General features: G+C 39.8%; 2 protein-coding genes across 2 annotated transcripts; both read left to right on the top strand.

The window, feature by feature from the left end:
- Positions 1–11,928: 11,928 nt before the first annotated feature.
- LOC114536095 lies at positions 11,929–14,392 on the top strand. Its single transcript, XM_028557447.1, has 6 exons — positions 11,929–12,129; positions 12,690–12,796; positions 13,026–13,182; positions 13,358–13,546; positions 14,105–14,210; positions 14,300–14,392. The coding sequence occupies exons 2-6, from the start codon at positions 12,727–12,729 to the stop codon at positions 14,390–14,392; spliced, it is 615 nt and encodes a 204-aa protein (XP_028413248.1). The 5' UTR covers positions 11,929–12,129; positions 12,690–12,726.
- A 276-nt stretch (positions 14,393–14,668) lies between these two features.
- On the top strand, positions 14,669–16,178 carry LOC114536127. The gene is made up of 5 exons (XM_028557478.1): positions 14,669–14,702; positions 14,932–15,084; positions 15,416–15,526; positions 15,723–15,906; positions 16,036–16,178. The coding sequence occupies exons 2-5, from the start codon at positions 14,977–14,979 to the stop codon at positions 16,158–16,160; spliced, it is 528 nt and encodes a 175-aa protein (XP_028413279.1). The 5' UTR covers positions 14,669–14,702; positions 14,932–14,976; the 3' UTR covers positions 16,161–16,178.
- Positions 16,179–21,561: the final 5,383 nt, after the last annotated feature.

Raw genomic sequence — 21,561 nt, 5'->3', positions numbered from 1 at the left:
TTTAAAAGATTAGGGGTAAAATATCTACCGAAATAAAGTAATTAATTACCTTGAAGAAGCTTTTTCCTGCGCCATATTGAACGTCGTCTCCGGAGAACGCCAAATCCACTAGTGTGAAGCTATCACAGGATTCACCACAGGATTCGCTCTTCCTCCGAGAACAACAAAATCGAACATATGCGAAGCTAGCACGATATTCATCCGCACTAAATTCGATACGTAAATACAATATATTATGTCGTATTTTTGTGACTACCGCGTAAGCGGTAGCCACTATGTCAGAGGCTTGCTTGATTGCTTGCTTGATTGCTTGCTTGCATGCTTGCTTGCTTGCTTGCTTGCTTGCTTGCTTGCTTTCTTGAATGCTTGTCTTGGACCATGACGTCACACTCAGCACTACGTCACACAGCTGATGTACGTCACACTCGGCAGTTTTCGCTGTTTATCGCCAACCTTTCCGGTGCAATCAAATATGCAATTCAAATACAAATTATTTTAGTATCAACACAGCTTTTCTATACGTACGTTGTTTTGCTTACATTTTTGAGCTGTTTGAGCTTTGCACGTCTTACTCAAATATAATAATCAATATTTAAACGACACATATGGTCTTCTAGTGTGAAAACAGCTACAGTATTTAAAGAACACCTGCAGACGGCCGACAGCAAGCGATTTGTTTGTCTATAGACGATTTGTTCGTCTTCTGATGTGAAAACGGCTAATCGCTCATATCTTATGAAATTTGGAGTTAATCAATACCGCGGATGCGTTGCAAAACCAAATGCAATTTTTATACTTTAATACTATAACATGTAATATTTGTAGATGTGAATGCTGAAACTTTAGCATATAGCTCACATGCACAATCAGTTTCTGTAAACATAAGTAGAGGCATGAACGCAAAATAAAAGGCCGTGTCATTCTACCTAAAATTATGCTTCGGCCGAACAGGTCGAAACGTGATCCCAATTACTTTATACATCGTCACGCATCGTCATTCACTTCAGCATTAGCTTTACTGCCTTCATTGAATACGATCAAAGAATGTGGTAATTAGTGGCATGGTGAGTAAAATAGCCTGCTTATTTAGGAAAGAATGAGACCTTTCATCAATCATCAGCAATGAACAGTGATAATAATATGCCGATCCTCACTGATCCATTGTATTCTTCTCTGACTGACAAAGGATTCTACACATGCACCAATGACCTCCGGTAATGACATGGCCCATTCTTTGGACTACAGGGTGTCTTAAAAAAAACGCAATCACTTAATTATGCAGAACATTACTACAGCTCTAAAGCGCAATAGATACGCACCTCTGGAAATTGAAAATGGCTCTTAATCCTTCGTTTAAAATGCTAAAAGTCATTTTAGCTGAACTATGGTGCAAACCCGAACAATATTAATATTCTTGCATATTTAAGTGGTCGCGTTTTTTTGAGACACCCTGTACAGTAGTGTCAACCACGCGCTTTAGTATAAAAAGTCACACGCAGTATGCCGTGCTGATTCAGTGAATCAGTTTAATCAGACGATATTCATGGCTTCGCGAAGAAATAATCCGGCCGTTATTGGCTACATGCACAACCTTTCACCTTTGAAAAAAGGTAAACTGAATGGCCAGCCAAATCCATGATACCACTCAGATGACAAAGACAGAGCGGTAGTCACATGTACGCGCTGCGTACCTATTTTTTATTTTGCCGTTAAAAACAGGCAGTATATTTAATGAATCTGGTATCGATAGAAAGCTTAGATAACACAGAATTCGAATATGTAATTTTTATCCTGGCCCAAATTCGTCGTCGAGTCTTACAGCTCCTAAAACGCTGACGTCTGCCAGCCTGACATTCGAAATCGCATATAATGATGTACGTTAAATAGGCGTTGAAATACGATCAAAGTAAACAATAAAAAACGGCTTCGTATTTAATGAAACTGGTATCGATAGAAAGCTTAGATAACACGGATTCCGAATATGTAATTTTTATCCTGGCCCAAATTCGTCGTCGAATCTTACAGCTCCTAAAACGCCGACGTCTGCCAGCCTGACATTCGAAATCGCATATAGTGATGTACGTTAAATGCGCGTTGAAATACGAGCAAAGTAAGCACCCAAAAACGGCTTCATGTTCAATGAAACTGGTATCGATAGAAAGCTTACATAACACAGATTCTGAATATGTAACTTTTATCTTGGCCCAAATTCGTCGTCGAATGTTACAGGTCCTAAAACGCAGACGTCTGCCAGCCTGACATTCAAAATGTCCTTGAAATACGAGCAAAGTACGCACCCAAAAACGGGTTCACATTCGATGAAATCAATCAATCAATCAATCAATAAAACTTTATTTAACCACGCTACCCTCATCATCTGTTGATGGTTTTCGTGAGGGGCGTCACACAATTGCAATAGATTAAAAATACCTATGTACAAGTATTAAAAATAGTATTATAATATAAATGAATAAACATGCAATGTAAGTATTAAAGAAGATAAAAACTGGGAATAATCGATGTCTGACTCAGTAGTTACATTATCTTATCATATTTTTAAAGATACCTAAAGATTTTGTTTCCTTTGCTTGCTTTGGTAGACTATTCCATAGCGCAGCCCCACTGTAACCAAAACTCTTTTTTAAATATTCAGTTTTTGGTTTAGGAAGTGAGAGATTTATGTCGCCATTTCTAAGATTATAATTTCTCATATTTGTCTCCCTGGTAATAAATTTATGTTTTAAGTTAGGGGATGAGTGGTTGTTTAGTATTTTAAACATAAAAACAGATTTATTCATTTTATGTCTATCATTCAGATTCTTCCACGACATAGCATGGAGCAAATCTGTTGATCTAACATCGTAGTTGGCCCCTGTCATAATTCTTGCCGCCCTGTTTTGTAGTTTTTGCAGTTTTTCAATAAGTAAGCTTCCACAATTATCCCATAAAGGAGAGCAATAATCAAAATATGGGAGCACGAGAGAATTATACAAATTTTGTAAAGTTTCGTACGGTACAAATTGTTTTACTCTTTTAATAATTCCAATGCCGGACGCAACTTTTTTACATGTTGCATCTATATGCTTATCCCAGCTCATTTTTTCGTTTAGTTCTACTCCCAAACAACGAAAAGAGGAGTAGCGAATAACAGGTTTATCTTTAATCAATACAATAGATCCCTGTGGGACTCCGCATATAATTTCTTTGGCTGACGATGTATAGCCATCAACCACGCAGACTTGACTGCGTTTCGACAAGTAAGATTGGAACCACTGCAGCTCCAAATTTTGAACGCCAAATTGCTCGTGCAACTTCTTTAGTAATATGTTATGATCAATAGAGTCAAAGGCTTTCTTAATATCAACTGAAATTAATCCGGTTATTTCTCCATTGTCTATATTTTCGAGCCACTTATCACTCATTTGTATTAATAAGGACAATGTCGAATGTTTTGGTCGGAAGCCCGATTGAAAACGTGAGAGCAATGAGTGCATGATCTATCAGGTATTGATAAAGTTGACCAAATACTTCTTTCTCAAATAATTTGCTTATTATAGGAAGAATGGATATTGGGCGGTAGTTCTCACATTTCGTTCTATCTTCTGATTTGTAAATAGGTGTTACTCTAGCTATTTTCCAATCGTCAACAAATATACCAGATAAATTGAAAGATTAAAGATATAAGTCAGGGTTGGGGTAATAATATTGCTAGATAATTTCAATATTTTTACAGGGATGCCGTCAACCCCGGTGGCTTTGGATGTTTTTAGATTGTTTAGGTTTTTCAGAATGTTGAATTCAGTGATTATGTGAAAATGGAATTGTTTAATTTGCCTCATTTGAGTTACGGTGGAGGTCTTCGTTATCGGATGAACATTCACATTCTGCAGCAAGGGTCGGCCCAATATTAACAAAATAGTCGTTAAAATGTTCTGCTATTTGTTGGCGGTCATTATATATGTTGCCTTTAATGTTGATTTCTGCAATATTAGATCTTTTACCTTTGCCTAATAAGTTATTTATCAGTGACCAGGTTTTTTTCATATCTTTAGCTAGAGAAACTTCCTTAATTTTTGTTTGATAATAGATTGTTTTGGCCACTTTTAGTTCCGAGTTGACTTTGTTTCTCTCAGATTTATATATATTCCAGTGAACCTGAGAATTATATTTCTTTGCTCTCTTTTTATGAAAGTCTCTAGATCTGATTAGATTTTTGATGTTGGAATTTATCCAAGGACAGAATTATGCTTAAGACTTTTGTCAATTAAGGGTGCATGCCTGTCAAGAGTTTCCAGAAAAAAAGATTTCCAAATATGCCAACTATCGTTTGGATTCATGCACTGTGTGATTATGTACCAAGGTATTTTAGATAGTTCATCAAGAAAATCGCTTTCATTAAATCGTTTGAAGTTTCGAACTTTCGAATAGGTTTGTTTATATTTTGGAACATTGATTTTTTTAACCGCATAAATTTAACTGTGATCTGACATTCCTATGTCAATAACACCACTACTGCAGATGTTGTTAGGCTGATTGGTGAATATTAGGTCAATCGAAGTTGATGATGTAGTTGTTGTTCTAGTTGGCTCCTTAATTAGTTGTTTCAAATTATACAGTGTGCTCAAAAATTGTAATTTATTGGTACTTGAGTCATATGGTGACTTTAGCATGTTACAATTTATTTCACCTATAATAAGCAACTCCTTGTTTTCAGCATCACACTTACTGAAAAAAATTTCAAAGGAATCAAATGATTTCATCTCTGAATTGCTGTGTCCGTGTCTCTCACCTTGTGTTTAGGTTGTCTATCTTCTGGCTGTTTAGTTGGTTGTTCCACGGACATGACTTGTACAGATGTGTTGGCATCATCTTCCTGGTCACTGTCGCAGAGGACTTGGTACTGGTTCTTGGTATCATAGGATTTTAAGGTATTATGTCTTATAAGTGTATCTCTTCCCTGTTTCGTTACTACGGTGAACTCTTGCTTTCCTTTCCCCTATTTATTAGTGTCTTCTTGTAGGGCTCTTGCGGCAGCTCCTAAATTGGTATTTTCAACCTCCAGCTCTTCAATTTTCTTTCTTTCTGCAGATGATATTTGTTCTCGTTGAATCAATTTTAGCGCTGTAAAAAGACTTGATTTCTCCTCCTGGAGGTCCACGACTTTTGTTCTTGCATCTGTTAGTGATTGAAATAAACTCTTATTTTGTTCCTTTAATTTGCCGTTTTCCATTTTTAGTTCTTGCTTTTCGTTTTTAAGATCATTTATAGCATCTTCTAGAGCTACAATAGCATAGGCTTTGAAACTGGTATGGATAGAAAGCTTACATAACACAGATTCCGAATACGTAATTTTTATCCTGGCCCAAATTCGTCGTCGAATGTTACAGCTCCTAAAACGCAGACGTCTGTCAGCCTGACATTCGAAATATGCGTGAAATACGAGCGAAGTACGCACCCAAAAACGGGTTCACATTCAATGAAACAAGTCAAACCACAGGCAGCCCGGTCACTGCTGTTACGTCATGCTATATACGTAACAGCAGTGACCGGGCTGCCTGCGATGAAACTGGTATCGATAGAAAGCTTGCAATAATAAATATAAATAAAAATAAATAAGTAAATATAAAGCTTCGGTTAAATGTGTATCGTAGTATGGTGGCCCATAGGGGACATGCCATAAATATAAATATATGCCTTCAGAATTTTATATAATGCCTTCAGAATTCTGTATGATGCCTTCAAAATTCTATATGATGCCTTTGGAATTTTATACGATGCCTTGGGAGTTTTTCGTGATGCCGTCGGAATTTTATATAATATGCGGAATACGGAGTAAGGAGTGCGAATGTAGAGTATAGAGTAGAGCGAAGGATCAGAGTATTACAATATTTTTGTAAGTAGTGGCAGCGCTAGGGGGGTGTGTTGTTTGCCCCCCAGATCTTTTCATGTTACGTAAGTAGTGTAATACTCTTTTAACTTTTAAATACTTTTCTAGTCTTTCCCCCAAAACATTTCTTTGACCCCAATTGCCCCCCACTCATTTTAACCAGGCGCCGCCACTGTATGTAAGAACAAACAAGGGACGTTGTGAAAAGTGCAACCCAGGTCCTCCGGCAGGAATCGAACTATAACTGAGGTGAGGTTAGGTATAGGGTTAGGTATGACGTTTGAGAGATTTTGAATTGACAAAATTCTGCTGATTTATTGGGACTAGGCCATGAATTTTGATGAAATTTGCATTAAAAAGTACAATTGACATTTTTTAGCTTTATGCCAAAATCTAAAATTCTACAACTTTATTCTAACAATGCTACACGCTTTTTAAAAAACATATCCGCAGTGCGAAAGCCTTCAAAGATGATGGATTGCTTTAATAGAAAAAAAAATTCAGATTGCATCAGTTAAACTCTCCCATCAACCAAATTGTTGTGAAATGTTCATGTAAATCTCATAACTCCATATGGTGCCTTAATCTCAACGCATGCCAAATGTAACGATAGCCTCCAAGTCTCCCAAAGTCCTCCATCTCTCTGGCAATATGCTGGCGAACTGTTGCTTCATCGTAATTGTTTTCCCGTCGTTTTAAACCGTACTCGCGCAATTTTCTCTTAAGTGTTTGTATATGGATCTTCACACTATAACATTTCTCAAGTTGACGGACAATTGCGGTGTACTGTCACAGAATACCTAACAGAAGTAGAACTCCTGTACTTTTTTCGTAAGTGTGATTCGTCATGATTCCTCACTTAGCAAGTGCATTTTTTGAGGTAGTCACCCCCCTGCCAGTACTAAAAATGCCCTGATTTTAGAATTGGCCGGGGGGTGATAGCCTCAAAAAAATGCACTTGCTAAGTGACGAATCATGACGAATCACACTTACGAAAAAATAGTATAGAGTTCTACTTCTGTTAGGTATTCTGTGGTACTGGTAAACTCTATTGAAATAAGCTTCAATTACATTTTCGATATTGTTTTGAGGATCTTCGTTATATTGATTGTTAATTCTTGAACTACATTCGTGACAATAATTTGCTTCATGCAAAACTTCAGTTCCACATAAACAACAAAACATCTATATAACAAGAATTGAACTACCGCTTGCATACCGCTGAACGCTCGCTGATGAAAACCTTGCCGCAGTAAATAAAAAATCCGTAAAACACTTATGATATGCGTTAAATAAAATGAATTAAATATAGTAAAGTAGGCAATTTACTACAAAACTACTGTTAGAACCATGTATGTAGCGTGCTCCAATGATAGCGATGCCATATGACTATAGAACTAGGACGTAACTTATATAGCTAATAAGTTACGTCCTAGTTCTAGGGCTATAGTATATAAACTGCCCTATGAACAATATTATGCACAATAACACGTGTAATCGTGTAAAACATGAGGCAGAGCGCATGCGCAAGACAATAAAATTCTTATGGTTAGAAAAAAACGAACTACGGAAGTACGGACTAAACAATCGGGGGATTGGAGTTATGAGATTTACATGAACATTTCACAACAATTTGGTTGATGGAAGAGTTTAACTGATGCAATCTGAATTTTTTTTTCTGTTAAAGCAATCCATCATCTTTGAAGGCTTTCGCACTGCGGATATGTTTTTTAAAAAGCGTGTAGCATTGTTAGAATAAAGTTGTAGAATTTTAGATTTTGGCATAAAGCTAAAAAATGTCAATTGTACTTTTTAATGCAAATTTCATCAAAATTCATGGCCTAGTCCCAATAAATCAGCAGAATTTTGTCAATTCAAAATCTCTCAAACGTCATACCTAACCCTATACCTAACCTCACCTCAGTTATAGTTCGATTCCTGCCGGAGGACCTGGGTTGCACTTTTCGCAACGTCCCTTGTTTGTTCTTACATACAGTGGCGGCGCCTGGTTAAAATGAGTGGGGGGCAATTGGGGGTCAAAGAAATGTTTTGGGGGAAAGACTAGAAAAGTATTTAAAAGTTAAAAGAGTATTACACTACTTACGTAACATGAAAAGATCTGGGGGGCAAACAACACACCCCCCTAGCGCTGCCACTACTTACAAAAATATTGTAATACTCTGATCCTTCGCTCTACTCTATACTCTACATTCGCACTCCTTACTCCGTATTCCGCATATTATATAAAATTCCGACGGCATCACGAAAAACTCCCAAGGCATCGTATAAAATTCCAAAGGCATCATATAGAATTTTGAAGGCATCATACAGAATTCTGAAGGCATCATCTAAAATTCTGAAGGCATCATATAGAATTCTGAAGGCCTCATCTAAAATTCTTGAGGTATCATATAAAATTCTGAAGGCATTATATAAAATTCTGAAGGCATATATTTATATTTATGGCATGTCCCCTATGGGCCACCGTATTACGTACGATACACATTTAACCGAAGCTTTATATTTACTTATTTATTTTTATTTATATTTATTATTGCAAGCTTTCTACTGATCGATACCAGTTTGATCGCAGGCAGCCCGGTCACTGCTGTTACGTATATAGCATGACGTAACAGCAGTGACCAGGCTGCCTGTGGTTTCATTGAATGTGAACCCGTTTTTGGGTGCGTACTTCGCTCGTATTTCACGCATATTTCGAATCTTAGGCTGGCAGACGTCTGCCTTTTAGGAGCTGTAACATTCGACGACCAATTTGGGCAGGATAAAAATACAATATCAAATCTGTACTAAGCTTCTACAATGACCAGTCATAAATAGAAGCCGTTTTTCAGTTTACTTTGCTCGTATTTCAACGGACATTTAACGTACATCACCATATGGGATTTCGAATGTCAGGCTGACAGACGTCTGCGTTTTCTGCTGTAACATTCGACGACGAATTTGGGCCAGGATAAAAATTACATATTCGGAATCTGTGTTATCTAAGCTTTCTATCGATACTAGTTTCATTAAATATGAAGCCGTTTTTGGGTGCGTACTTTTCTCGTATTTCACGGACATTTAATGTACATCATTATATGCGATTTCGAATCTTAGGCTGGCAGACGTCTGCGTTTTAGGAGCTGTAACATTCGACGACGAATTTGGGCCAGGATAAAAATTACATATTCGGAATCCGTGTTATCTAAGCTTTCTATCGATACCAGTTTCATTAAATATGAAGCCGTTTTTTGTGGGTAGCCGCTGCGCATGCGCGGCTAACCACTATGTTATAGCTGAAAAATGTCCCCGTCCGTCTAAATGTCCACATCTTCGGAAATCGTCGGATAAGTGAACAGATCACGATTATGAACTATTAGTGTTTGTTGGCTATCTTTAAAAGGGGGAACGGGGAATCGGGGAATGGGGGAATCGGGGAATCGGGGAATGGGGGAATCGGAGAATGGGGGAATCGGGGAATGGGAGAATCGGGGAATCGGGAAATCGCCCTAAAAAATGTGATATTTCATTATTATTATTAAATACTTTTTTACAAACAATAGCCTTTCAGCTTATTAATTCGGCTGCTTTTAAATGGGTTGTTTTCTAACAAAATAATACTATGACTAATACCAACGCTTTTCTTTTTGTGAGCTTGCTCCTTCCGTCTCCACACAGAGCAGAGGGTTAATCGTGAGGTTATTTGTGAAGTTATTCAAATTTGTTCTAAAAAGCATTAATTAAGAATAAGCCATGGAACGGGAAAGCAAACAAGTCGTATTAAAGGCTATGTAATCTAGGCTTGGAACCACCCTATTGATGGTGTTGCAAAAGGCCACATGGTACAATTTAACTGTGCGAAGAACTATTTTGCAGTGTGTAAACGCCATCAATGTCTACTCAAATCAAAGTTCGCTAGTTCAGTTCTAGTTTACAAGCAGATTGAGCTTTATTCAAACGGCTTTTTATCCCCTCTGAGAGCCGCTTTCAGGCTATTCCTATCCTTTATAAATATCGCGTTTTTTATCTCAATGAATCGCATTTTCCCTTTATCTCATTGTCAGTTTCCCCCATTACCCGATTCCCCCATTCCCCGATTCCCCGATTCCCCGATTCCCCCATTCCCCGTTCCCCCTTTTAAAGATAGCCGTGTTTGTTGACATCTTCGGTGATTGTGGGTCAGGTAGCACGTCTCGCAATGTCCTACCTGATTGGTCGAAACAAGTGTTCCGGTTTCGAGGCTTTCAAATTAGCCACATCCGGTTTCGAATATTTACGTTTTTGTAGAACATTTTTATCAAAGCGTTTTTGTTTAAAAGAATTTCGCAGGTAAATCGTTTCAATAGTTTCAATGGTCTCAGGATGTCAAGGGTTTCAAGGCTTTCAATGGTTTCTGACATTGGTTCGAATGGTCTCGAGGGTTTTAATGGTCTCAATGGTTTCAATGGTTTCAAAGGTTCCATTGGTCTCAATGGTTGCAAAGGTTCCAATGGTCTCAATGGTTTCAATGGTCTCAATGGTTTCAATGGTCTCAATAGTTTCAAAGGTTCCAATGGTCTCAATGGTTTCAATGGTTCCAATGGTCTCAATGGTTTCAATGGTTTCAAAGGTTCCAATGGTCTCAATGGTTTCAAAGGTTCCAATGGTCTCAATGGTTTCAATGGTTCCAATGGTCTCAATGGTTTCAAAGGTTTCAAGGGTTTCAATGGTCCCAATGGTCTCGGAGGTCTTAAGGGTTTTAGGGGTTTCAAGGGTTTCAATGGTTTCAAATTTCAATGGTCTCAAGGGTTTCAGGGGTTTCAATGGTCTCAAGGGTTTCAAGGGTCTCAAGGGTTTCAGGGGTTTCTATGGTCTCAAGGGTTTCAGGGGTTTCAATGGTCTCAATTAATGGTCTCAAGGGTTTCAGGGGTCTCAATGGTTTCAATGGTCCCAATGGTTTCAAGGGTTTCAGTGGTTTCAGAGGTTTCAAGGGTTTCAGAGGTTTCAGGGGTTTCAATGGTTTCAATGGTTCCAATGGTCTTGGGGGTTTCAAGGGTTTCAATGGTTTCGGAGGTTTCAGGGGTTTCAATGGTTCTAATGGTCTTGGGGGTTTCAAGGGTTTCAATGGTCTCAGGGGTTTCAAGGGTTTCAATGGTCTCTGGGGTTTCAAGGGTTTCAATGGTAGCAGTGGCTCAGGGGTTTCAAGGGTTTCAGGGGTTTCAAGGGTTTCAATGGTCTCGGGGGTTTCAAGGGTTTCAATGGTCCCAATGGTTTTGGGGGTTTCAAGGTTTCAATTGTCTCGGGGGTTTCAAGGGTTTCAATGGTTCCAATGGTCTTGGGGGTTTCAAGGGTTTCAATGATCTCGGGGGTTTCAAGGGTTTCAATGGTCTCGAAAGTTTCAAGGGTTTCAATGGTCTCAGTGGCTCAGGGGTTTCAAGGGTTTCAAGGGTTTCAATTGTCTCGGGGGTTTCAGGGGTTTCAATGGTCCCAATGGTTTTGGGGGTTTCAAGGGTTTCAGGGGTTTCAAGGTTTCAATGGTCTCGGGGGTTTCAACGGTTTCAATGGTCTCAGTGGCTCAGGGGTTTCAAGGGTTTCAATGGTCCCAATGGTTTTGGGGGTTTCAAGGTTTCAATGGTCTCGGGGGTTTCAAGGGTTTCAATGGTTCCAATGGTTTTGGGGGTTTCAAGGGTTTCAATGGTCTCAGGGGTTTCAAGGGTTTCAATGGTTCCAATAGTCTTTGGGGTTTCAAGGGTTTCAATGGTCTCGGGGGTTTCAATGGTATCAGTGGCTCAGGGGTTTCAAGGGTTTCAATGGTCTCGAGGGTTTCAATGGTCTCAATGGTTTTGGGGGTTTCAAGGTTTCAATGGTCTCGGGGGTTTAAAGGGTTTCAATGGTTTCAATGGTCTCAGGGGTTTCAAGTGTTTCAATGGTTCCAATGGTCTTGGGGGTTTCAAGGGTTTCAATGGTCTCGGGGGTTTCAAGGTTTTCAATGGTCTCAGGGGTTTCAAGGGTTTCAATGGTTCCAATGGTCTTGGAGGTTTCAAGGGTTTCAATGGTCTGAAGGGTTTCAAAAATCCCAATATAATTACTATGTATCTATAATAGCTTGTTTCATTTCAGATACAAATAAACAATGATGGCCAGTTTCTTAAGGAAGAAGACAAGAAACACTATTTTAGTCTAACGGATCTGACGGATTTTGAGCTTTTCCTTGAGGAGCGATTATTAAGCGACAGCTCAAATTTGTTGCTAATATGCCAAAGGTTTGTTCATTTTTTACCAACAATTTACTCCGAATACAATCGATTTCAAAATCACGGATTAAAACAGTGGCGGACACTGTCATATGACACACATGAAATATTGGGGGTGGGCGTTTCGAGAATTCTAGGGAAATTTAGGCATGCCCCCCAATTGAAAAATAACGCATAAAATTGTATTGTAAAACATATACCGTCGCGTGAGAGACTGAAGTATAATAGCGTTAGATACTACAGACATATAATACTATAGTGAGGTTGATTAAAATTGTAATTATTTGCACCAGTTCACATCTCCTTCCCTTGAAGAACAAAGTATAAGATGCCGTTTAAACACCATTGGTGGGGTTGAATAGTAGCAAGCATAAGATGCAGCAAATCTACGACGCGAATATCAGGAGAAACTATTGTTTTACCTATTATTCTATACAGTTTTATGATACGGATAAAAACTAAAACTAAATTCCAAAACTGTTTTTATGTCACGTCCGCGTCGTAGATCTGGACTTTGGTGCATCCTAAGCTCGCTAGTGAATCATCTGAGCACAATCCATTTCATATAGATTTATCGAGAAATCATTGGCGTTCAAGGAAAATACAATGGCCTTCAAGTTAGCGACAGCATTTCTTCTGCTTCGTCTCTTAAGAACAGGCGACAATAACCATTGGGGTACGCAATGTTCAATATCTTAACTTGGCATATAATTAGTGTATGCATGAAATCGTTGATGCAACTATATCTATGGCATAATTTCTAGTGGTATAAAGGTTTTCTTAAACAGGACGTTATAAAAGTCAATTCTCTAAATACTCGTGCTAGGACATTTGCGTACGAGGTTTGAATCATATGCACGGTTGAATTGAGTTAATTCGAGTTTTTCTCGCATGTTTCATTATAGACGAGAGTTCAATCTTGCTGCTACATTCCACCATTGCAGAGCGAAATGTCGGGAAATCCTTTACCCTAGATATCCTTTCCAAGGCACAGGGTGTTAATCGTAGACAGCATTCTTTACTACCGGCTGGTGGAGATAAAAATAAAACAGGAACATCCGTGTAAGTCAAAATATACTATTATTCTGTCCAGTTAACAAACATCTATTTATTAGGGAAGTACATAAACTGAAAAAGCATCCCTCATCAACAAAAAAATGTAAATCGTTTTAATTAAACATTATACACATGCTTTATTTACTCATTACTATTTATGCTTCAATTTTGCGCTCTATAGGGCAATGATTCGAAAAATTTTGACACAAACTAATGTAGTGGTCATGTTAGTCGATCCAATAATAACGCCAGGTATGGAAGAGTTTCTCCTGCAAACAGGCAGTGGGCTCTTTGCAGGGTCGATAGCAGGTGGATTAGCAGCACCTGAAGGAAGTTTGCTTTTGACCTCTAACAACGATGTTTTCAATAGGTAAGAGAAATCAGAGTATTGACATGCACGAATCAATTTGTATTTAGTTGTACCCTTGCAACAAAGTACGTATAGAATAGTTCATGAACATGAATACAATATATAATACAATATATACATATATATATATATATATATATATATATATATATATATATATAATATATATATAATATATATATAATATATATATAATATATATATAATATATATATAATATTATATATATATATATATATATATATATATATATATATATATATATATATATATATATATATATATCAATTTCGCATGACATGTGGTATAACAACTGCCTAAAATAGACAAAACATTTCTCGCCCTTACGTCGTGACAAGGACCCTGGCTTAGGTCAAAACGTCGAGAGGTGCTTAGTCTATATTTTAGCCAGTTGTCATACCACATTTGATAAGAAGCTGTTTGAAGACGCTGCTACGCTGCTCTCTGGTTATATTGGAACGTATCCATGCACAAACATATCATGCATATAAGTCGACGGAATTCCTATATATACTGTGAAAATATTAACATTTTCAGAGCCGATGGGAGGATCATTGTGCTAAAATACCGAAAAACGCCATTTTCGGTAGAAGACAGGCAAAAGCTTAAAGCCGGCATTGGATCAATAGCTGAAATTCACACGGTATAATGTTATCTGAAGTTATCGTGTGTTCGTAAGATTTTCGCCACAGGATATCCAATTTAATTTTATTTTTACCTTTACTTATATAGGGGTTTCTACTAGCATGGGTGATCAGAATGTTTCCTTTTTGGCAACAGCAATTCCCGACAATTTGCACCCTGGGGCCAGTTGTTCAAAGCTAGGTTAGCGTTAACCCTGGGTTAATTTTAATCCAGTGTTTTAGTTTATGTGCTTCTGAACCACTATTCGTTTTGAAACTTTAGAAAATATGACTTCTATTAGTACAGAAAATATTTATGAAAAAAGATATTCAACTTTGTAAACAAGCGATTTAAAAAATCGATGTGAAGATTTGCTTTAACCCAGGGTTAAGCTAACCGGCTTTTGAACAACCGGCCCCTGGTGGAAAAAATTTTGTCACGATTAGTTCCGCCCAAAATTCAAGACAGATGGCAACAAGGGGCTTCAGCTATTATAGCAACATATGCGATAGTACGTTCACCTTTCGACCAAAAATGTGTAGACGCTAGGGTTAGGACATTAGCTCGATCGTCTGACAAGAATCGCACCTACGTACGCCTTCCAGTCAGAGGAACGAAGTGCATCCTCGGTACTAAAATTGTATTACCTGTTTGAACAGGTATCTTTCGCCAAGAAACAAGATACTGAACATTTTCCTTTTATGTTGATTTTCCCTCTCCAATATGATGTTCTTTTTCAGTTTGAAACATCTGTAGGCATAAAACCACGATGCAAGGATGCAATTATGAAACTGATTCAAGATATGGCTGTGGAAAAGGGCAATGATGGCCAAGATTTATTGGAAAAATTAAATACATGCCTGATGGAAAGACTGACGAAGGATGACGAAAATGTACGTAATTGAATAAATTCAATTGATAATAACTAACTAAATTTCGACCAATTTGGCAGTGAAATACCATTGATGCAACCAAACGATGTGGTTTTCACGAGCTAATTATTACTTTACGTTCATGTACCTATTGGCTTTGCAGGCACTTGTCATTAGGGCAGTTTTCCACTAGGTCGAATTTTCTTTTCTATTGTGAGAATTCGACCGTAGCGGAATCCCTTGACCAGTCACAATGGAAAAGAAAAACGAGCCGAAAATTTCACTAATTTAAATTCAGCCTAGAGGTTGCTCATACAATATCGAATTTATAACTAATTATCGTTTTTCTCAGGTTATGAAATGGCTTAATCCATTAACGACACTTCCCGTTTACCAACAATATGGCCCAGCAATAGGAATAAAATCGTCTGTTCTAGACACGTTTATCAATATAAAAAGCAAGGTATGTTGTCATAAGATAGTCCTGTGTACATTAAGTGCACCTAATGACCTTGATTGTGAACTCATATGAAAAGAAAGTGATCACGCAACATTTTGCAATAAATTGAAATCCCCTAAGAATAAAGAACATACCTGTTTTACATTTTTATTTTTAATACGAATCTGTATATACTGTTTATGTACCATCTGTCACACAGGATGTTTCAGCATTTCTGAAGAGTATGTCAGATAAAACATCAAGCACATCAATGATGTTTGCTGTTCAGGATGACTGTACTATAACAGACATAAAAAAACGAAACGAGGAGAAATGCAAGATGGCCAAAGGTTGGAAAATTCCAATTGCAGCGATAAAACCAGAAGCACTGCACATAATTAATGGTAAATATGTCATATATGCTATAATGCTCTTTAGTGCACAAATAGTGAATAATAGAGTGTTTGGGATGTCATTTCAAGGGAAACTTACAAAATCTTAAATGAAAATGGAAAATCATTTATTATGAGCAGATAAATTCAATCTTGAATGGCCAATTCATGAAAGCATTCATTCAGGGATTAGCCGAAGAAATGGAAGTGTCCCATCAGTGCAATGGCTGCAATCAAGTATTGGAACAGACTTTTTTGCGTTGTGAATGTCGCAAGCTTGTAAATTACTGTGGTACGAAATGCCAGCGAAAACACGGGCCACAACATAAGACTTTGTGTAACGCCATTAAGTGACAACCCCAAAACAGGAGGCAAACGACAGAAGACGCAAATTCAGGTATCTTCCTCAGCCATCTGTCACCAAAACAACACCAAAAGGTAGTAAGCCTTGTGGGCAGGAGATGTTCTCTTAAAGCGAGACTTAACGGAAGAAGAGCAGAGATTCTGTGGGACACTGGGGCCCAAGTCTCTATTGTTTCGGCCAGTTTCATTAAGCAGAACTTTCCAAGCGTGTTGGTAAGAGATGTTGGTGAGTTACTGGATGGTAACTTGACCGTGACTGCAGCCAATGGTAGTAGCATACCGTACAACGGATGGGTTGAGTTGGATCTCCAAATTGGAGATTCTGAACACGTACTTTCTGTTCCGTTTCTAGTGGCAAGGGAGGAAATGGAACTTCCATTGATCGGCTTTAATGCAATCGAACACTTAACCAAAGTCAATAACCTGCAAGGTAACGAGATGGCAACGGCTTTAAATGGCGTGAGTGTTTGCAATGCGACAGCTCTGGTTGATATAGTGAACGGGGTAAACCACGGCGAATTATGTCTCGTAAAGACCTGCAAAAAAGATGTAATAATACCCCGGGGAAAATCCCTTAAAGTGAGCTGTAGAGCGAACACTGGTCCTCTGAACAAACCCACACCTGTTTTATTCGAAGCCGATGAGAACGGTCAGTGGCCCTCAGGTCTCCAAGTTTCGGACAACCTATTGGCCGCAATGACAGGTAAATCTAACAGGGTGGAAGTAGAAGTGAGGAATACGACCAAGCATGACATAGTATTACGGAACAGAACGGTGCTAGGACGCTTACAACTTGTTCAATCAGTTACCCCAGTTGAGGTGAAGTTAAAAGCAGACAATGAGTCGCCTCCAAAACTAAATAAAGACACCTGCAAAAACACTGGTGACCAAACAACGAACTGGCCAAAACACCTGGACGATGTGGACTTGAGAGATTTGAACATCGAGCAAAGAGAAGCCGCGACGCAGCTGCTTATCGAAGAGGCTGATGCATTTGCCGTAGATGATGACGATGTTGGATGCATCACAGAGCTTCAAATGGACATCAAACTCAACGACACTACACCAGTTCAAAAGAACTATGTTGCTGTGCCCCGACCACTATATCCAGAGGTGAAAGCAAACATCGAAGACCTACTGAACAAAAACTTTGTCCGTAGTTCAACTTCATCGTATAGCTCGCCTGTGGTTTGTGTCAGGAAAAAAGACCAGAGCCTACGACTGTGCGTTGACTACCGGGAGCTTAACAAAAAAAGCCAAGTGGATCGCCACCCAATAGCGAGAATCCAGGAAACCTTAGACAACCTAGGGGGAAGCTCGTGGTTTTCGGTACTGGACCAGGGTAAAGCGTACCATCAAGGATTTCTCAAGAAAGAAAGTCAACCCCTAACAGCTTTTATCACTCCATGGGGACTATATGAGTGGGTTCGGATTCCATTCGGGTTATGCAATGCACCGGCCTCCTTCCAACGGTTCATGGAAACATGTTTGGGTGATTTACGGGACGAGATGTGCGTGCCATACCTGGATGATATCATCGTGTTCAGCAAATCTTTCGACGAACACATTGGGCACCTTCGGAAAGTCCTTCAACGCCTGAAAGCACACGGTGTCAAGCTCAAACCAAAAAAATGCAAGATGTTTAAACGCGAGGTCCTGTTTCTTGGGCGAATCATGTCAGAAGAAGGCTATAAGCTGGGTCCGACTACAGTTGCTCCAATTCTTCGTATGAAAGAAACCCCTCCAAAAACCGTAAACGACGTCCGGAAATTGATGGGATTCCTAAACTACTATCGTCGGTACATCGAGAACTTCTCGAGAATCGCGAAGCCAATTTATGACCTCGTCAAGGTAGCCGACAACACTGAATTCAATGAAGACCCTAAGCGGAAACGTCGCAACCAGCCATCTCCAAACCAACAAATATCTTGGACGTCAATCCATCAAATAGCCTTGGAGAGGCTCATCCAGTGTCTTGTGAGCGTGTCTATAATGGCTTATCCAGAACCTAATAGCCCCTTCGTGTTGCACACCGACACGTCCGAAAGTGGGCTGGCGCGGTGCTTTACCAACGACAGAATGGTATTCTACGAGTCATCGCTTACGGTTCCCGCACGTTAACGACAGCTGAGAGAAACTACCACCTTCTCTCCGGCAAGTTAGAATTCCTCGCTCTGAAGTGGGCAATTTGGGAACAGTTCAGAAACTACCTCTACTATGCGCCAGGTTTTGTTGTGTTCACCGATAACAACCCCTTGACATATATCTTGTCTACGGCCAAATTGCAACAGGACTTAGGTGGATAGGGGAGTTAGCCGATTTCAACTTCACCATTCGCTATCGACCTGGAAAAGCTGACGCCGACACATTATCTCGAGCACCGAAAGATATGGACAACTACATGAACTTATGTACTGAGGAGACGGCACAAGACGAGTTACGGACCATAATCCAGACCGTGAAATTCCAGGGGCAAGAAAAGTTGAATTGGTATCTTCGTTAGTCAACGATGCAAGTACCCTAGATGCCGACACATCAAGAACTCCAAAGAGCAATGGACCAACATTGGGAGCAGAGGACATTAGACAAGCCCAAATCGAGAATAGAGTTATTGGTAGAGTATACTCCTTTGTCAAAGTAAACAAGCGACCCACGGCCAGCGAGCGAACTCGCGAACCAACCAACCTCGGTCGCTTTTCCATGAATGGCAGAAACTGTCAATTGGCTCAGACGGAGTATTACGACGGAATAAAGGAACCCATGACCAAATAGTCCTACCCAGAAATTATCATGCGATGGTACTAAGATAACTCCACAACAACATGGGTCATCTCGGTTCTGATCGTGTTCTACATCTGGCCAGAGACCGATTTTACTGGCCCCACATGCAGCGAGACGTTGAACATTACGTAAAGAACGCGTGCCATTGTGTAAAACAAAAGCCTCCACGGCTGAAGAAACGAGCCCCACTACAACCAATTATAACGTCCTCGCCATTTGAGTTGGTATCTATTGATTTTGTTCATCTAGAGAAGTCGAGTGGTGGGTTTGAGTACATCTTAGTGATCGTTGATCATTTCACGCGATACGCTCAAGCCTACCCCACCCGAAACAAAGCTTGAAAAACCGTGGCAGAGAAGCTTTACAACGATTTCGTGCTACGTTTCGGGTTCCCCGCCAAATTCCATCACGATCAGGGCGGAGAGTTTGAGAATCAACTCCTCGGTAGGTTGGAACAACTCTGCGGTGTGAAACATTCTCGGACAACCCCTTACCACCCACAAGGGAATGGTCAAGTGGAGAGATTCAATAGAACGCTATTGGATATGCTTAGAACACTCCCTGAAAATCAAAAGTCCCATTGGAAAGACCACGTAAGCAAAGTCGTACATGCGTACAATTGTACACGGAACGATACAACCGGCTACTCACCATTCTTTCTCCTCTCCGGACGACATCCCCGACTACCAATCGACGTGCTGCTTCATCCCAATTTAGCAACCACCTGTAAAACCTACCCACGGTACGTGTCAGAGTGGAAAAATGCCATGCACGAGGCATATCAGTTGGCTGGAAGAAAGGCGAAAGAGAAAGGGGGCAAAGCGAAGAAACATTACGATCGTTGGGTTCGAAGCTCAGTACTACAGCCTGGCGATAGAGTATTAGTACGGAATTTAAGTGAACGTGGTGGTCCGGGAAAACTGAGAGCCTACTGGGAAAAGGACATACACGTAGTTGTGCGAAGGAAGAGTACGGAAAGTCCAGTTTACGAGGTTAAACCCGAAGGCACGGGGACGGGGAGAAGAACTTTGCATAGAAACCTTCTTCCGTGTAATTCCTTGCCAATAGAAGACCATCAGACCAAAGGAACCTCATTACCCAGGCCAAGTAACCAAAGACAAACGAAACTCGTTCATCCAACCTCAGACGGCGGAGAGTTATCTTGTGATGACGAAGACTTGCACGAAGTAGTAGTGAACGTAAACCCCAGCGATACAAGCCTTGACGTTCCCGAGAACGCAAACGTAGTCGAGAATGAGAACGTATGTGTCCCTGAGAACGAGAACGCCAACGTAGTAGAGAACGAAAACGCAAACGTAGTCGAAAACGAGAACGTAGTCGAAGGCAATAACGCAAACGAAGTAGAGGACGAAAACACAGCTGAAATGGAGAACGCAGTTGAGACGGAGCCACCACAGACTGAACAGTCAAGAACAAGAAGACTAAGGCATCCACCTGACCGCTTGACGTACTACGCACCTGGCCAAGTCGACCCAGCAAATGTGTGCTACATGACAACAACAACCCCACCACTTCCTCCGGCTACGTGGCCACCTCTCGTGAACATACCCTACCGACCCCCCCAGCCATCCAGCGTACCACTTCCCCCTTTTACGTGGCCCTCTCCCGTGAACATACCATATCCATTCACCCAGCCACCTCTTGTGAACCTACCTTACCCATTTCTCCACCCCAACATACCCTTCCCATCAACCAGCCACTATCGACCAGAGTATGGGCAGCCAGCGATGCCGTATCAAGAAAACATGAACCTTAGTTATTAAAATTGTTTTACTTCGTATTAGATATAAAAAAAACCCAAAAAAATAAAAAACGCTTTCAACCTTCACAAAATTTTTAGGATGCACGGTATCCAGAAGCTATCACGTGAGATAAGTAGACAGTTATTCCACGGTAATACAAGCTGCAGCGTGTTATTTTGGCTACGAAGATAACAAAGTAGATTATCGTAAATTAGGATCCTTGAAAAAAAGTTTTGTATTGTGCTGTGATAGAGTCATGAGAGACACATGTCTCTGAAAGAACAACGTACCCTATGGTACAACATTTAGCGTTTATTATATAAGTAGAGAAAAAAACATCTCCAAGTGTCACGGGACGACACTTATCTTGGGGGGGGGAAATATGTAAGCCGCATTAATTAGCCAGACTCGATGAGACAGACATGTATCAGATAACATATACACACGTGTGTGAAAAGAAGTGAGTCGAAGTCAGATACGATAGGAGTGTAGATCACTTGCATATTGTTGTTATATTGTTATAATAAAAGTAAAGAGTTGAAGTCAAATCGTGAGTAATACTGGTGTGTGCAACGATATCTAAAGAACCTGTGGCCGCAAGACTAACATATACAATAACGCTCCTGCATGCGCACTTGAAAAAATTTTTGCGAAATATATTATTTTTTCCGTCTACTGACTGTTTGACAAAACATGTTCGTAGTAGAGATCATCATGCAAACAAAACATTCTTTTCAATAGCTAATAGCTCAGTCATTAT

This window comes from Dendronephthya gigantea, unplaced genomic scaffold (assembly GCF_004324835.1).
Source record: "Dendronephthya gigantea isolate DGI-Jeju-01 unplaced genomic scaffold, DenGig_1.0 000130F, whole genome shotgun sequence".
In the NCBI taxonomy this organism is placed as follows: Eukaryota; Metazoa; Cnidaria; class Anthozoa; order Malacalcyonacea; family Nephtheidae; genus Dendronephthya; species Dendronephthya gigantea.
The sequence above is the reverse complement of the archived record's forward strand: the minus strand, read 5'-3'. Positions and strand labels throughout refer to the sequence as shown.

Bases quoted from the DNA above. Each gene is read 5' to 3' on its own strand.
- LOC114536095 (XM_028557447.1), top strand. From the start codon at position 12,727: ATGGCCTTCAAGTTAGCGACAGCATTTCTTCTGCTTCGTCTCTTAAGA. The intron at 13,183-13,357 runs GTAAGTCAAAAT...TGCGCTCTATAG, and splicing joins AATAAAACAGGAACATCCGT to GGCAATGATTCGAAAAATTT. The intron at 13,547-14,104 runs GTAAGAGAAATC...TAACATTTTCAG, and splicing joins AACAACGATGTTTTCAATAG to AGCCGATGGGAGGATCATTG.
- LOC114536127 (XM_028557478.1), top strand. From the start codon at position 14,977: ATGAAACTGATTCAAGATATGGCTGTGGAAAAGGGCAATGATGGCCAA. The intron at 15,085-15,415 runs GTACGTAATTGA...CGTTTTTCTCAG, and splicing joins TGACGAAGGATGACGAAAAT to GTTATGAAATGGCTTAATCC. The intron at 15,527-15,722 runs GTATGTTGTCAT...TCTGTCACACAG, and splicing joins TTATCAATATAAAAAGCAAG to GATGTTTCAGCATTTCTGAA.